At 40.9% G+C, this 14,980-nt stretch overlaps 3 protein-coding genes across 5 annotated transcripts; 1 reads left to right on the forward strand and 2 right to left on the reverse strand.

The window, feature by feature from the left end:
* Positions 1-568: 568 nt before the first annotated feature.
* Positions 569-5,192, reverse strand: LOC103148964 (dehydrogenase/reductase SDR family member 12-like). 2 transcript variants are annotated; one of them, XM_007567975.2, is made up of 10 exons: positions 4,884-5,192; positions 3,751-3,884; positions 3,565-3,647; positions 3,378-3,473; positions 3,172-3,253; positions 3,029-3,090; positions 2,787-2,891; positions 1,504-1,594; positions 1,209-1,346; positions 569-1,081 (listed from the first exon to the last, which is right to left on the reverse strand). In XM_007567975.2, the coding sequence occupies exons 1-10, from the start codon at positions 5,105-5,107 to the stop codon at positions 915-917; spliced, it is 1,182 nt and encodes a 393-aa protein (XP_007568037.1). In that variant the 5' UTR covers positions 5,108-5,192; the 3' UTR covers positions 569-914. The 2 variants fall into 2 exon arrangements, with proteins under 2 accessions (XP_007568037.1, XP_016535045.1); XM_016679559.1 differs by lacking the exons at positions 3,029-3,090; positions 3,172-3,253.
* A 58-nt stretch (positions 5,193-5,250) lies between these two features.
* ap1s3b (adaptor related protein complex 1 subunit sigma 3b) lies at positions 5,251-10,505 on the forward strand. 2 transcript variants are annotated; one of them, XM_007567973.2, is made up of 6 exons: positions 5,251-5,400; positions 7,818-7,996; positions 8,154-8,262; positions 8,802-8,939; positions 9,682-9,743; positions 9,912-10,505. In XM_007567973.2, exons 1-5 carry the CDS (start codon positions 5,398-5,400, stop codon positions 9,721-9,723), a joined length of 471 nt encoding a protein of 156 aa, XP_007568035.1. In that variant the 5' UTR covers positions 5,251-5,397; the 3' UTR covers positions 9,724-9,743; positions 9,912-10,505. The 2 variants fall into 2 exon arrangements, with proteins under 2 accessions (XP_007568035.1, XP_007568036.1); XM_007567974.2 differs by lacking the exon at positions 9,682-9,743 and having other exon boundaries at positions 5,260-5,400.
* Positions 10,506-10,603: 98 nt separating this feature from the next.
* scg2b (secretogranin II b) lies at positions 10,604-13,714 on the reverse strand. Its single transcript, XM_007567972.2, has 2 exons — positions 13,609-13,714; positions 10,604-13,166 (listed from the first exon to the last, which is right to left on the reverse strand). Exon 2 carries the CDS (start codon positions 13,146-13,148, stop codon positions 11,391-11,393), a length of 1,758 nt encoding a protein of 585 aa, XP_007568034.1. The 5' UTR covers positions 13,149-13,166; positions 13,609-13,714; the 3' UTR covers positions 10,604-11,390.
* Positions 13,715-14,980: the final 1,266 nt, after the last annotated feature.

Consider the following 14,980-nt stretch of genomic DNA (forward strand, 5'->3'; position numbering starts at 1 on the left):
GGCTGTAGCATTCAGTGTATTTGATTTTCCTCTTTAAATTAACCCTTTTCTGATCGTATGTCTCTTAAATTTTATTTTTATTCCACCTTGAAATATATGAAACAAGTCCCAGTTATCACTCTTTGTAGTATCTATATTTAAACAGCAATTCTGTTGCTACAAAACTAAACATATTTACCTGAAATGTTTCCAATATAAACGGTTTCTGGATGAATGGAACCCAGTGCCACGCCGCTCTTTCTCCCGCCGCCGTCCCAACCAATCAAAATGCGGCAAATGTTCTGAATTTTGAAGAGAGAAATGAAGCGCAGTCCTGCTCAAACTATATAAAATATGCTTCCTGTTATCAGCATCATAGTTGGGGGCAGTAGGGAAGTTTTTCAAGGGGAAACTGCTGGATAACTTTTAGGTTTTTTTGTCCGGTTCTTAGGGAAATTGGGAATTAAAGTGTTTTGATTTTTGTCTACAATGTGAAAGTATTAACATGATTTTGATGTATTTTGCTCTTCTTGTAGTTTTTCTCAGTTCAGAAAAATATAAACATTGTCATAAAGTCAAGCAGAGTCATGCTTAAACTGAGTTTTAATCAAAAAAGTTCAACCAGTGCCCTGAGGGGTGTCTTCAGTTTCCTAAAACAAGTTGCTAGTTGGTCGGCTGCTGTCCCATATTTTGTCAACAGAAACTGTATTAGGACATTACTTCAAGTCATGGGTATACGTTTTAATGATATGAATGCCTACCTAATTCAACATTATACACCACTCTGTAGTGAGGTGACCAGAGTTCGATTTTATTTCAGGGGAAAACCTAGAGCAATATTTTACTGCAACATTTAAAACATAAATGTAATACGTTGTTCTTTCAATCTGCGACAATTTTACTTTCTGAGTCACCAACGCATTTCATAACACAAGTCAGACAAACTGAGGTACGGAAGCGTCCGTCTGGCCTCTGAGATCCGCATCATGTCGTGACTGAACAGCTCTGGCCAGAGTCTCCAGCTGAGTTATGAAACTGTGAATCTCTTCAGCAGAGCTGTGAGTCCAAGCCAGGGGCAGGTGCGTGGGAACGGGCTTACGATCTGAAACAAAAACTGCCAGTCAGAGGACTCGATGGCGAATGGCGTCTGAGCTCGTCGAAGAGAGCTGAAGTAAAAACTGACCTGTTTTTCTAATTTGACAAAGACTACCTTACTTTGTTGATCTCACCTTGGAAAAACCGGCCGCTGCGTTTTCTAGCAGCAGCTCTGGACAGAGCTAACCACACAACCGTGTCAGCTCCTTGGTCCACACTGCGCAACCTGTCCCCCATCATCTGATGGAACTGAGGCATTGCTGCAGAAACAGCTGGAAACAAAAGAAAAAAAAAACCATTTCTGCACATATTCTGCTTTTAACGACATCACCTGATGGATCGTACACTTTGTTAAATGTGTATGATCCATCAAAAAAAAAAAAAAAAAAACTCCTTTTCAGATATTTGTCCACCCTATTGAGACTGTACCTGGTGTGTCAACCCAGCCCGGATGCATGACAGAAAAGTGAATGACAGGGTTGGCTTTGGCCCAGTGTTCTGTTAGCACCACCTGCTGTCTCTAAAAAGAAACAGCACATTGTCACGTTCCTTCAAATTTCTCTAGTATAACCTTAGCAAAAATACAACCGCCGTGAAAAAAGTATTAAACACCTAAAGGTGGTTCGCATTTTTCTAGCAGACTATTTGTTGGATTTTTATGTGATAAAACACAAAATTCTGCATAATTGTGAGGTGGAAAGAAAATGCATCGTTTATTTTACTTATTCTTTACAAATAGTAATCTAAAAAAATGTGTTGTGCATTAATATTTAGCTCCCATTTCTTTTGACACCCTTAAATAAAATCTGCAACCAACTACTGTCACTTACATGGTCCACCTGTGCCTAATATATTCTCAGTATAACTTTTAGTGTTTTTCTCTGAAGAGGAACAGTCGACAAAAGCTTCCACCAGGACGCCTTAGGAACACATCAGACATGTCCGTCATAAAAATCATTGGCAAATCAAAGGAGTTCAGCTAAACTGTAAATGTACAAATTAATAGCTGTCCTCCCTCCTAAACTTACAGTGTAGGCAATGAAGACTTAACTCACAGAAGCAGCCTAGAGGTTCTTATGGAAAAGTGAAAGAAGGAAAGCTTTGTTTTTTTTTTTCTTATTTATTTGATAATGTCTTACGAAGTCACAGTTAGCCATGGATCTGTAAGGGACAAAATAATCATTAGGAGGAAGCTGCCCTGGTCAAAAAATTGCATCTTTTGATTGACATGTGGAATGTGTAGCAGAAAGCTAAGAGAGCTTCGGGCTTCATCATTTGTGTCATCATCCTATGACACAAAACACATCTAAATCATTTTATTCACCAGGTATAGGGGAGCTAGTCAGAGCTGAAAAGACGATGGATGAAAACAGCTAAATACTGGAAGGAAATATGTTAGATGCCGGAAAGGACTTGAGTCTGGGAACTCGAAGCAACAACCTGAAACATACTTTGATAGCAACGGTGCACTTGTACAGATCACAGAACATTTTAATGTGTTTGAAAAGCCCAAAGTCCAGGAATATATTCATGGACACAGCCAAAACAACACCACCACCACAAGGAAATCTGCATTTTCCCTTCCTTGTGATACTCAGTGTTAGCTTGTCACATAAAATCACAATAAAATAGAGGCCATTAACTGTAATGTGGAAAAGTTCAACAGCTGTGAATACCCTCTTTGTTATATATAAATAATATCCCTGTCTTACCTTGTTTTGTGCATATACCATGACGCCATCAAAGTGGCCCTTCTCTGACTGCAGATCATCAGCTCTGAGACTCTGGACCAGCATGCCCCCTGAGGACACGGTGATCTAACCGCCGAGAGAGCGAACAGCAACAGCAGTGTGGTTAGACAACGGCCACTAAAGCACAGACAAAAGTGGCATTATGTAGTCCACATGACCCAGATGAAGCCTCTGTTTGTGAGTATTTATGCATGAAGTCGTACCACTCGTGGGTCCCGGCTCTTCTGCAGAAGTGGTATGAGAGACTGAGTGAGAATATACACCCCTAAAGTAACGGAAGTAAAGTTAGCAGGAACAGTGAAGTGCTGCAGGAAATCACGCTCCGACTGCTGGAATCAGCGCTCACCCATGGTGTTGGTGGCAAAGTTCATCTCCAGGCCCTCTGCATTCAGCTCTCTCTTGTGAATCATACAGCCTGCATTGTTTATCTACCACGTTATGTAAAAACCATCACATCAAACACACAAAGCAAAACTTTTAAATTGTAAAACAAGAAAAGATTTGCCATTATTCTGTATGTGGCTAAGAATAAAGATGACGACTGATGCCTACCAAGACATTCAGCGACGGATGCTCTTTCTTGAAGGCCTCAGCAAACTCCCACACTTTGCGTGTCTGGGACATGTCAACGACATGGATGTACACCTCCTACAACAACTAGAGTGAGTTTCCAACCCCCTCTAGATATAGAATTCATCTTTAATTTTGGCAATTTGATGTTCAAATTTTAGTCACTCACCGCGTTCCCAAACTCAGAAACAATCTCTGTCCTGGCTTCTTCTGCTCTGTCTTTGTTCCTGCACACCATGTGGACTGTTCCTCCTGGGCGACAAAATACATTTTTACAGCTTAGATCCCGATGAGAGTGCACAAACATGACCATATGACTATAGTGTGACACAGAGTGCAACTCTTTAGCTGATACCTTTCTTGGCTATAGCCATGGCTGTTGCTTTGCCAATACCACTGTTTGCTCCAGTGATCAAGAAAGATCGCCCCACTACAGAAACGTCAAGATCCTTCGTCTCAAAGTCTTTGGAAGCGGCTGCGTATCCCTTCCTGAAAAAAAAAAAATAATAAATTAAATAAACATACTAGTCAGCTATTGTGTGAGAGGAATATTGATTACAATGAAATAAAGGTGAAAGATTCAATCATGTATTCAGCTGTAGAGCTCTCAGCACAGCTGAAAAGAAGCCCAGCTGCACAGAATTGCTTTACTGACAAATTATAAAGAAATCCAGCAGGATATGAGGAGTTTTATAAATCTACATGAATTAAGTAAATAAAATGTTAAAATAATTCAGTCTGAAATAATAAAAAAAAGAAACTCAAAAGAGGTATATTTTTTATTTAAAAAAATTAAGTTCATGGCCCTGGATGAATTATTTACTGTTAAACATGGGGTACTATTTTCACATAGTGTCAGGTTGGTTTTGATAGCTTTTTCTGTCCTAGATGAATGAATTCTAATATCTAGGACTTGAACTAAAACTTATTTAATGATCTGAAATATGTAAGTATGACAGGATAGAAGAAAGGTAAAATAAACAGTTTCAAAAACAGAAGTCAGATCTAAAATCACTGTGACATCAGCATTACCAAACCCTACAGCTAATATAACAACTAATTTAAAAACTTTTACAGACTCTTTCTGTGCTGTGGTTGGATTTTAAAACCAGATGGTAACTTTTGAAAATGGGAATCAAGATATGGCTGCATTTGTTCATAAACAACCTTCTCCAAGATTGGCGCTGTTTTAGCGTCAGTAGAGATGTGTCATCCTCAAGACACACCAGCTGTCAATAGATCCATTGTGATTGAACATAAAGACCAGTTTGTGTTGTGATTTGTGCCACACAGTGATCAGACCTTTGATTTGACCGTGTCAGGCAACAATTACAACTACAGAACAAGCTATGACACAAAACACATCTAAATACCCAAACAAAACGTTATAATTTGAACCAACACCCAGTCCATTAGTGACAAAGCATCTTTTTTTTTTTTAATATCCAGATCTCAGATCAGCATCAAAGTGATATTGTAGCTACTAACCTTGTGTACTGTTGGATCCCATTCAAAAACCAGATGGCGTTTCGGTAAATAGACATGATATGAAGTGGACAACAGCTCCCAGTGCAGTGGACCAACCAGTTCCCCTGTTTCTTTCTCAACCACTGGGACGGATTGGCATCACATGAAACGGACGCAGGAGCAATATGCTGCTCCCTACCGATCATCAGTTGCAACAGCATCGAAGCGGACCAGCTGACAGTCATTTGCTAAACTTTTATCAGTTCATTCATTTACATTTCACGCAGCGCGCTCCTGGGTGCGCTGATCCCTGTAACACAGGCCTGACAGTGACCAATCCAGATGCTTGTAAGTTGTGATGACGCGCCGTTCCTACGGAGGCCAGCAGGGCGGGGTTAAACTGGATTTTTCTCACTGGTTGCACTTCGCGGAGGGTAGATATGTTTTCAGCCTGGCCGTCTGACCCTTTGTGAGGGCTAAAGTGCATATTTTCTTGTTTTTGATAGCGTTCGTGTCTCTTGGCCCAGCGTCAAAAATGGTAAGTACTTTAAAAGCTAGTTTGTGCGCATGGCTGTAGCTGTAAAGTGGCCGCAGCCCGCTGGGCTATTCACCTGTCTCACCTGACAACAGGTGGCTAACACTGGAGCGCTGCCTAGTCACTTCCTCGAACACCGTAGCTGGTTTGTTTTGTCGGGCTTCCAAATAATTTACGCTATTTGCTTATATTGAGGCAAATTTACGAGTTTCAGTCCAATTTTGAGAACGGTGAAAAGAAAGGTGTTAGTTTGCTCCCACCGGTGGATTCCTTAAAACAGGTTTCGTCGCTTTTCTGTAGGTGTCCTGCCCTTATTGGCAGTTTAATGCTTTACATATTAATTTGCCTGCTGTGAACAGGGACACTCACGAAACCTGTAGTTTTTCCTGCTTAATGTTAAACTATGCGGTTGTACATTAAGAAAAAAATGCTGCTAATTTTCCTTCTGTTTTATTAATTTCATTTCCTGACAAGTTTCAAATACTGGAAATACTTGTATGTCCACTTTTTGAGGTCCTTTTGAATTCTGTCATTGTTCTTTTTTCTCTTTTCTCTATTGTCTGCATGTGTTGCTTTGTGGGGTGGAAAGGGTATTCAGAACAAGGTTAAGTTTTTTTTATTTTTATTTTTTTTTTTTATGGGGCTCTATGCAGATTTGGACCCCATCTACAGTCAAGCCACAAGGGCATCAATAATATCTGTTTTGAATGCTTGGTTATTTGTTTGCATATTGTTGATTATCAACCCTAAATTTCTTTGTCTACCATTAAGTAAACAGTTAAATTAATTTATGTGTTTTGATTGACTCTCAAAATGTTGACTTCATATTATTTATTATATATTCCACTAATGATTTATTAAGCTAATCTCTCAGCTCATTTCAATTTTGTTTCTCTCTAAACTTTTATTGCATGCCAGAAAAAACAAAGTGCAAAAAACAAAGATTTATATACATAAATCAGGCTGACACTGTCATAGTTTCATGGTTTCTTTATTCTTGCGTCATTAAATTATTCATCATTAAAATTATTACTCAGATGGTGATGCGGATTGACAGCTGACGTTACAAGGAGCCCACAGAAAACTCAACTCTAACCCCCGCTGACTGCAGCCAGGGGGCTTCTCTACACAACTGTCACTTTTACTGAAACATTCATGAAGCTGAGAACGACAAATTTGTTAAAATTATGTGTTGGCTCTAAATATTTTTCTCAAGAAATCATTACAGTCGAAACCATCAGTTATGACGCCTAGTTGCAGCGTCCCTTACGTAAGTTGCTATTAATAAATTGCCAAGGTTATTTGTCTGACGACTCAGTTTGTCTGGGAAACATGTTTCAATTTAGAGCCAGAAAAGCCTCAAATCATGACCTTACACCCGCGAATGGACGTAAGGACATTTAGTGATGTATAAATCTGCATAAACAGCAGAATTCATTAATAAGTCATCTCCAATACATTCCTCAGAAAAGGTACAATTTGTACATTTCTGAAGATCTTTAAAAATACTTTCATAATTGTCATTTTCCTATTTATTTTTAATAAATGTAAATACAGATGACACCTGTAATATGTGTGAGACGTTGGCTCCTTTTTGAAGGCTGGGCTTGGGACCCAGTGCAGGAGCTTGGCTTGGTTTGCTTCTGTCACGGTGCCTGTTCAGTGCCTTTATTAAAACACAAATGGGTTCAAGTTTCTTTATTGAAAACATACATTTCCCAAATGTGTAAATATGTACCGTTTCAGGTGTAAAAGCATGGCTTGCAAAAAAAAAAAACAGAGTTAAGCAAATTTTTCTATGCAACAAGATGGTCTCACAGTTGATAGATGTTACGTAGTCAAGTATGCAAATTTATAAAGACGGTTAAATCCAGAGGTTAGTCAAAAAATTGGGAGGAAAAAGAAAATAATTTAGCAAAGAAAAAATAAAATTACACATGCATACACACAGTCACATGCATATCTCATGTTTTTATACATATCAAAGGTGTGAGGTGAAGTACAGCTTGAGGGTTTAACTAATTGACCTTCTATTTGGAATAAAGCATAGTTAAAACTAAAGATTTCTTCTTTAAATGCACATTTATTTTTCATTGTTTTAATGGCTTTTTAGAAGATTTAAGAGCAGCCTTTGCCAAATGTTCTCATTCGTGCCGAGGAAACTCTCCTGTTAATACAGTGAAATGTGTCCACTGCATAAAGAGAATTGGTACAACTATTATGTGTAATTTTGAGAGTTTTTTTTTTATATATGTATAAATATATATATATATATATATATATATAAATGAAACATGTTAAAGCATTCCTCTTGACTACCGATTACAGTGAATGAATAACTTATCATGGCTTTATTAGGTTTCAATTTTGGTGATTCAGACATAACATCCCCCCCCCCCGCTGACTGTCTGTGTTGTCAGATGCGTTTCCTGCTGCTCTTCAGTCGCCAAGGGCGCCTGCGTCTGCAGAAGTGGTACACGGCTATATCAGAGCGCGAGAAGAAGAAGATCATAAGGGAGATGACAACCATGGTCTTAGCAAGGCAACCGCGCACCTGCAACTTCCTTCAGTGGAAAGACCTGAAGATTGTTTATAAGAGGCGAGTCACTCTCTCGCATGTCTGCTCAAGCAGCTCAAATTAGTAGACGGGTTTTAGTAGATGGATCATTAGAGTTTCTCTCTGATAGTGAAGCTTTGTGTTGTGTAATATGTGTTTGTCCATCACCACCTGACAAATGCCTTTGTTCTCTTCGTAGGTATGCAAGCTTATATTTCTGTTTGGGCGTGGAGCATGAGGAGAATGAGCTTTTAGCCCTGGAGATTATTCACCGCTATGTAGAGCTGCTGGACAAATACTTTGGCAATGTACGTCACTCTATTTTTAAATTTTTTTCAAAGTTTTCTTTAAGCTGTTTATACAGGGCCAGCCACAATTATTGGCATCACTGTTGTGACCACTTTTGCCAGTAGACAATTTCATAAGGTTTAATCAAGCAGAGAGAACAATCTGGGCGTTCTGGGTTCTCTCTTGCCTTTCAGCTCACCTGGAGATTTTTTTACCATCCCCCTCACTGCACTTATTTTACTTCATTTATTATAAGTTAAAAGAAAGCGGAGCCAATAATTGTGCTATTAAAAACAATTGTTTGATAATGTGGATTTCCCCCCCCCATCTAATCACTAAATGTACTTGAGTTAAATATTGGAATTTCCTGAATTCTAGATGAAAGTATGAGTTTATCTAAAAGCTGTTTAGACATCTTTAACAGAAGTGTCAATAGACAATGTGGCAGACACTGCATTTACTTTTGTATGTTTTACTTTGATGTAGTATAAAAAGCAATAAATTATGTGTGCTGTGCAGATTTGATAACTTCAATAACTGGCATCATATCCTCTCTCAGGTGTGTGAGTTGGACATAATCTTCAACTTTGAGAAAGCCTATTTTATCCTGGATGAGTTTTTAATGGGAGGAGAGATCCAGGAAACCTCTAAACAGATTGTGAATCGAGCCATCGAATCCTCAGACATGTTACAAGAGGTAAGATGCATGAGCACACATGGATGCACACGCACGCACACACACACACACCCACGCACACACATTTTTTATTCTAATGCTGTGTGAGCATGTAACTTCTGTTGCATGCCTCAGTGATTTTTAAAGCACTAGTGACACATTTTTAGATTAAAACATCTGTTGTGTGTGTCTATTTATTTGATTTTTTTCTAAAGTTGTGGTTGTGGGGTAATCCAAATCTACAAAACTGGGTGTTTGAAGATTTCTCTCTACAACAACGCTTCTTTTAAATACTACTTTATGCTCTGAAATGAGAGTGTAAGTTTGCTGAGTGAATGTAGTGCGGTTAGTTTTCCTGTAGCGAGTTCAATGAATAGGTGCAGCTCAGTCCCTATTGTGTCTTTGTTTTCCTCATAGCTTAAAGACGTTTTAATGTTAGTGGCCCCTCCTGTTTTATAGATTTGTGCTTGCGCTGCTGTTTGTCCTGCCCCTCCTTTTCCAGCGTGCATATCTGCCTCTTCCTCAGCCAGGGTCACTGCGAGTGAGAAGCAGATTCTGCTGGAATTTGGAGTGAACTTTAGTGTTTGCCTGGTGCTTCCTGCTCCCACCCCTTCCTCTGTGCTCGTGGTTGTGTGGTACAGTGTTAACCTAACTGGGTGTGTTGTCCTGTGCTTCTGACTAGGGCTGACTAACACTTCTAATCTAGAGTTGGATGATGTTCAGTTTAGCCTCCCTTTATTCATTTTGACCATTATCACTTCAGGATGACCACAGTGAGTGGTATGAGGTGGAGCTGTTTGGATGACCTTGAATATGGACAGACAGGTTAGATGGTGTGCTTGTGTTAGTTAACCTGCTGTGTGTTGGCACTGAATTGGAGGTGATGTGTAGGTGTGTGCCTGTGAATATTAAGAATTAAGTGTATAATTTTGCATGTTTGTTTTTTTAAAAATCTGATATTCTCTTCTTACCTCTGATGTGCCTTTTTCTCAGACCATGGAGGAGTATATGAGCAAACCTGCGTTTTAACTGTTGGGAAAGGAGGATGTGAACTTCGTGGAGGACTCCACAACCTGGATGTACTGTAAATGGGTCATGAAGTTTCTAAAAAAATTAGCTTCATTTAATCTATTTTTTCTTTCTTTCTTTTTTTTTTTTTTTCAAAAACTTTGGAATGCGCAGGATTATTTTTGGAACTCATTTATAATGGATTGGAATGATATTACAAATAGACGATAAAGTTTTTGTTCTTTTTTTTCTAGAATTAGAATTGTGATTCGTTCATATGAAAATCATACCTTTTAATATATTGACATTTTCACTCTTAGAAAAGTTTTTTTTTTGTTTTTTTTTTCCAAGTGTGCTACTATTTTGACTTTCACCCTACTAAAATGTTTTTTTTTCAAGTGTACTACTCAGATGTTTCACTCAAAATTTTCACTAGCAAAATGCCCACTTATAAAATATTTTTTACATTTTGTAATCTATAAACCTTACCACGTCTGATATTGTTGGCTGACATATTGAGCAGCTGCTAGTGTGAGATTTTACAATGCACATTTTCGATTAAAGTGTATATTTTGATACAAAAAGCTTTTCAGTCGTATGATCTTTCAAAACTGTGTAGACTGTGATTCGTGTCTGTTTCTCAATAAGGCAACAGAACTCAGCAAGAAGAAAAATAATACATCTGATGCTTTATTCGTCTGTGATTGATCACACGTTGTTGAACATGTACAAAATGGTTTAAAAATGAGCATACGTAGCACAACCACTGTTAGGCCAACGACACAGAGCTTTGCAGTATGAAAGGGTTAGAAGGCAGGCGACGGTCTGATATTTAGACTTAGAAATAATTACTCCATAACATGAAATCCACTAACCCTGAATATGTCAAGAGTCACAACACTCGCCCTCAGCCCTGACAAACAATAATTATTCTCAAGTAAAGCTTGACTGTTTTTTTAAAGGCCCATTCAGATTTGTACCTAATAATTTACATTTATATTCACATATGTTAATAAATAGTTCTACATAGATGAAAATAAGCCATTTTTACTTTTTACTCTGTTGGTTAAACTATAGGGCTGTTGCAAACACCAGTAAATGTAAACTTAACATCACACAACTTTTCATCTGATTTGATTGTAGTTGATCGTTAGGCTTACCGAGAACTCGCATCTCTACCTCACTGGGTGCACCTTTAATTTCCTGTGGTGTATTAGAATATTTCTAGGATGTTCTTGCAGCAAGTAGGGACAGTCATTGATAAAATCATAGTTTACTTCTAAAGTTACTATATTTATATATATATATATATAATTGTCATTAGTGATTATTAATACCAGCTATAGTTCATATAATAGAAATGTGTAAACTAGATCACGTCCACCAAACGTTATTTCTGAGACAGTAGAAATACTACATATTCATAATAATGCATCTTGCAGGGAGGGGTGGGGAGAGATCAGATTACATCCCAGCCGCTTTTATCTCACGGCGCTCCTCCTCTTCCTTTGCGGTTTGAGGAGCGGAGGTCTTGGCCGTCACCTCCTCCTTTCCCTGTACCTCTGCGGGGTTCGCCTTCTCCTCCGTTTGCTCCGCGGTTTCCCTCTTGGCCACTGGCCGTGCCTCAGTGTCTGCTTGCTCCATGTAGTCCTTCATGGCGCGCTCGTACAGCTCGTAGGGGAACTGTCCCTTCAGCTGCGCCTGGGTGTCCCGCTTGGTGATGGTGTTGGGGTACTCTGTGAGGATTTTGGCCGCCAGATAGGTGGTCACCTCGTCCTCTACGTCGCCGCCGTCGTCGTCGTCTTCGTCGTTGACGTCGGCCTGACGCTTTAGGGGCATCTTGTTGAGTTCCGACAGGAACAGGTTCTCTCGGCGTCCGGAGGGTGACGGGATTTTAACCGGGACTGCGCCGGCGCTCGTCGCTGCTGAGATTCTGTCTGTGGAGGAGGGAGTCTTTATGGGTCTCTGCACAACGGGGTATTCGTTGCTGATGGTCTCCACCCCGATGATGTCCAGAAAGTCCTCTCTGTCCATGTCTTCGGGAGCAGGCTTGCTTTTCAGCGGCAGCCTGCGGCTGAAGTACCTGATTTTGGGGGTCTGGCCGGCCGTGTAGCGAGTTAAGGTTTGGGGGTCGCGGTGGAGCTTCCTGAGCTCCTCCGTGAGCAGCATGTCGATGAGGTCTTGAGGGGGAACGTGGAGCTTGAGGGAAAGCTCCAGCAGCTCTTTCACTGTCCGGGGATCCACGATGGAGGGGCGGATCAGCCTCTTCCTCTGATCTCCGGTCTGATCCCTCTTCTGCGTCTGATCGCTCATCTCCAGGACCTTCAACAGGTAGTAATCTACGAGTTTAGTGTCATCGTCAGCATCCTCTTGGTTTTGGTTGGCACGGCGTTGCATCTCCTCGCGCTCTGCTTCCTCCTGTTCATTGAGCGCCCTGTCCATCTCTTCGTGGCTCCTGTTCACCATCTCCTCGGTCTCCTCCCTCTCCTCTACGGGGACCCACTCCTCTCCTCCAGCCATTTCCTGAGTAAGCCCATCCCGCCCTTCTTCGTCGTCGTCCCCGAACACACCCCTCTTTTGGTTGGGGACTGCGGCCATCCTCCCCAGTTCATCGAAGATGGATCTCAGATTGGCCAGGCTCTGAGGGGTATACTGCTCGTCCAGATCTTCCGTTGCGCGCTTGGCTGCGTCTGTGTTCTCTTCATCTTCAAACATCAGTGGATACTTCTTGTGGGGTCTGGGGAAATTGCCATAGTCTGCTGGTGCACTTTCAGGTGCTTCAGTGTCTTTGGTGCGGTGCCTGTGCGTTCGGCGGTCGCTCCTGGGATCTTTACCGGCCTGATCCTGGAGGGTCTTGAGCATCGCCTTCATCAGCTGTCCAGCGGTTATGTCCGGGCCCTGGATGCCGGGGTTCGACTGGCGGTCCCCGGGAACCTCATCTTGTTGCGAGGCGAGTTGAAGCAAAATCTTGAATTTTTCCACCTCATCATAATTCGCGGGCTCGGGTCGGCCGCCGTTTCGCTGCTTCAGGTTTTCAATGTACTCCAGGGCTTTGATCAAGTCGGAGCTGGGTGAAAAGGCAGCCGGTTGCCCCTCGCTCTCCCCGCCCCGGAGCCTGTAGTGACGGGGAAGAGACGCAGCTTGCACGGCGCATCCGTGGAGAAGGAAGGCGAGCAGGACCACGGCTCCCCCCGCGGGCAACTTGTGGTGGAAATGCAGCATTATAGGCAAATGTATTACCTGTAAAATGAAACCAGAACGGGATTAGGAACCAGATCCTCAGGGATGGATGCGTTTTAAGAGATAATTCAGCGCATTCTAAGGCGAAAGTGCGTAAGCCAGTGTGTTTTGATCCAAGGTTGATCACATCAGGGAGTTACGCTGATGTGATGCTGAGCGCGTTACATGTACATCACTGGATGAGTCACTCCCTGCGTTGTTACGGGCAACCTCAACATTACGTTTACACCTGTTAGCGCCCTATAAAACCTAACACAACACGTATCGTATTTCATAGCCTGTAAGCAACAACGTGCTTTCAATATTAAGACGAACCGTTCCAGTAAATCGATGTCTCACTCGAAAACGCCCAAAAGCGAAACTATCATGTATAATACAATCGAGAAGCAAATTTATATAAACTAATAACGGTTAGTTAAAACATAAAATATGATTTCGTTACCTTTGGTAATAAAGCTCAGACAGCAGTGAGGGTGTATGGCATCTCCTCAGGAACGGTGCTGATTCGCTTCTGTTTTCAGCACTTGGACAGCTCCTCCTGTTATATGAGGCACCACCTGACCAACGCGTCATCAAACAACACACGCAAAAGCTGATCCTAAAAAGTCCTTATAAATGATTCAGGTATAAGATATGGCAGACTAACGAGTCTGCTGTACTAAAATAGACCCTGTGTGTTGTTTGCAGCGTTGCACCTTTCTGTAGATGCTACGCTGGAGAGATGTTTAATGATCACGAGGACTTCTGCTTCTTCTCTTTAAAAAAAATAAAGGATGTTTGTGTTAATATTGAAATGACAAACACAGGTTTCACTCGTCAAAAAAATGGACTGTAGGGTAATTACATTTTTACTTTAATCTTAGTCTTTAATCTGATGCTTTGCTGATAACTGACATTTATTTTGATACTCTTTCATTATGATTTTTTTTACCCCCCCCCCCATTTTTGCGATTATGATTCAATTTAATTTAGTCTTCTCTGTCGTTGGCTTGCATCGTGGCATTTCAAGAGTTAACTTCTCCAGCGATGACTCACAGGGCTCAACGCGCCGCGGAGCTGCTGTCGCAGTTGAGCAGCCCTTCATCCCCTCCTCCCTGCGCTGATGGTGATGAACACCCTCCTGTCGGCTGGGGGCCAAAACCCCAGCATTCCGCAGGTCGACGAGATAAAGGGGCCACAGCACGCCAGCTGCCAATTAAAGGTCAGGGATGGGCGGTGACATAGTTTATGGAGAGATCAAAAGCTGAAATCAACACCTTCTTCTTTTAATATCTTCCCATGGAACATCTGTGATGATCACCAAAACAATGCTGCTTCATCATCCTAACCTTCTGTAGCCGCAGTCCACAACACTGCTTGGTACAAATGGATTTTTAAAAAATGAAAAGGAAAAAACAAACAAACAAAACGTTTGGTTTAATGCTACTAAAGCAAACGCACCGTGTTTCAATTCTTAGTATTTACATAGATTCATAAAATAATTAATTTTGTAATCGGAGCTGGTTTTGCCCAATGTTTGACTTCTTATGTTGTGTTCAAGTTTCCTCGGAAGTCGGAGCTTCGATGTGTGAATGACGTCACACACGACTAGAAAGCCAGCATGATTGCTAATCACTGTGCCGCTGATGACTATTTCTAATGCAATACGTCAAATTTCTTTTAAGCTATGTTTGATATACAGCATTTATATGACAGCCAAAACTTGATTATGTTATAAAATGTCAATCACAAAATGGAGAAAAACAGTTAGTGCCTTGATAGTTTGCAGTAAGAATGATCAAATTATACTGTTTTTGGGTGTTTAACCAGACAAT

This window comes from Poecilia formosa, unplaced genomic scaffold (assembly GCF_000485575.1).
Source record: "Poecilia formosa unplaced genomic scaffold, Poecilia_formosa-5.1.2 Scaffold215, whole genome shotgun sequence".
NCBI lineage: Eukaryota > Metazoa > Chordata > Actinopteri > Cyprinodontiformes > Poeciliidae > Poecilia > Poecilia formosa.

Excerpts from the sequence above, each read along its gene's own strand:
- LOC103148964 (XM_007567975.2), bottom strand. The coding sequence starts at position 5,107 with ATGACTGTCAGCTGGTCCGCTTCGATGCTGTTGCAACTGATGATCGGT. Across the intron at positions 3,254-3,377 it reads ATCCGTCGCTGAATGTCTTG|ATAAACAATGCAGGCTGTAT; the intron begins GTAGGCATCAGT and ends ATAACGTGGTAG. Across the intron at positions 1,082-1,208 it reads CAGCGGCCGGTTTTTCCAAG|ATCGTAAGCCCGTTCCCACG; the intron begins GTGAGATCAACA and ends TTTTTGTTTCAG.
- ap1s3b (XM_007567973.2), top strand. Across the intron at positions 7,997-8,153 it reads CTGAAGATTGTTTATAAGAG|GTATGCAAGCTTATATTTCT; the intron begins GCGAGTCACTCT and ends TTCTCTTCGTAG. Across the intron at positions 8,940-9,681 it reads CCTCAGACATGTTACAAGAG|GATGACCACAGTGAGTGGTA; the intron begins GTAAGATGCATG and ends TTATCACTTCAG.
- scg2b (XM_007567972.2), bottom strand. The coding sequence starts at position 13,148 with ATGCTGCATTTCCACCACAAGTTGCCCGCGGGGGGAGCCGTGGTCCTG.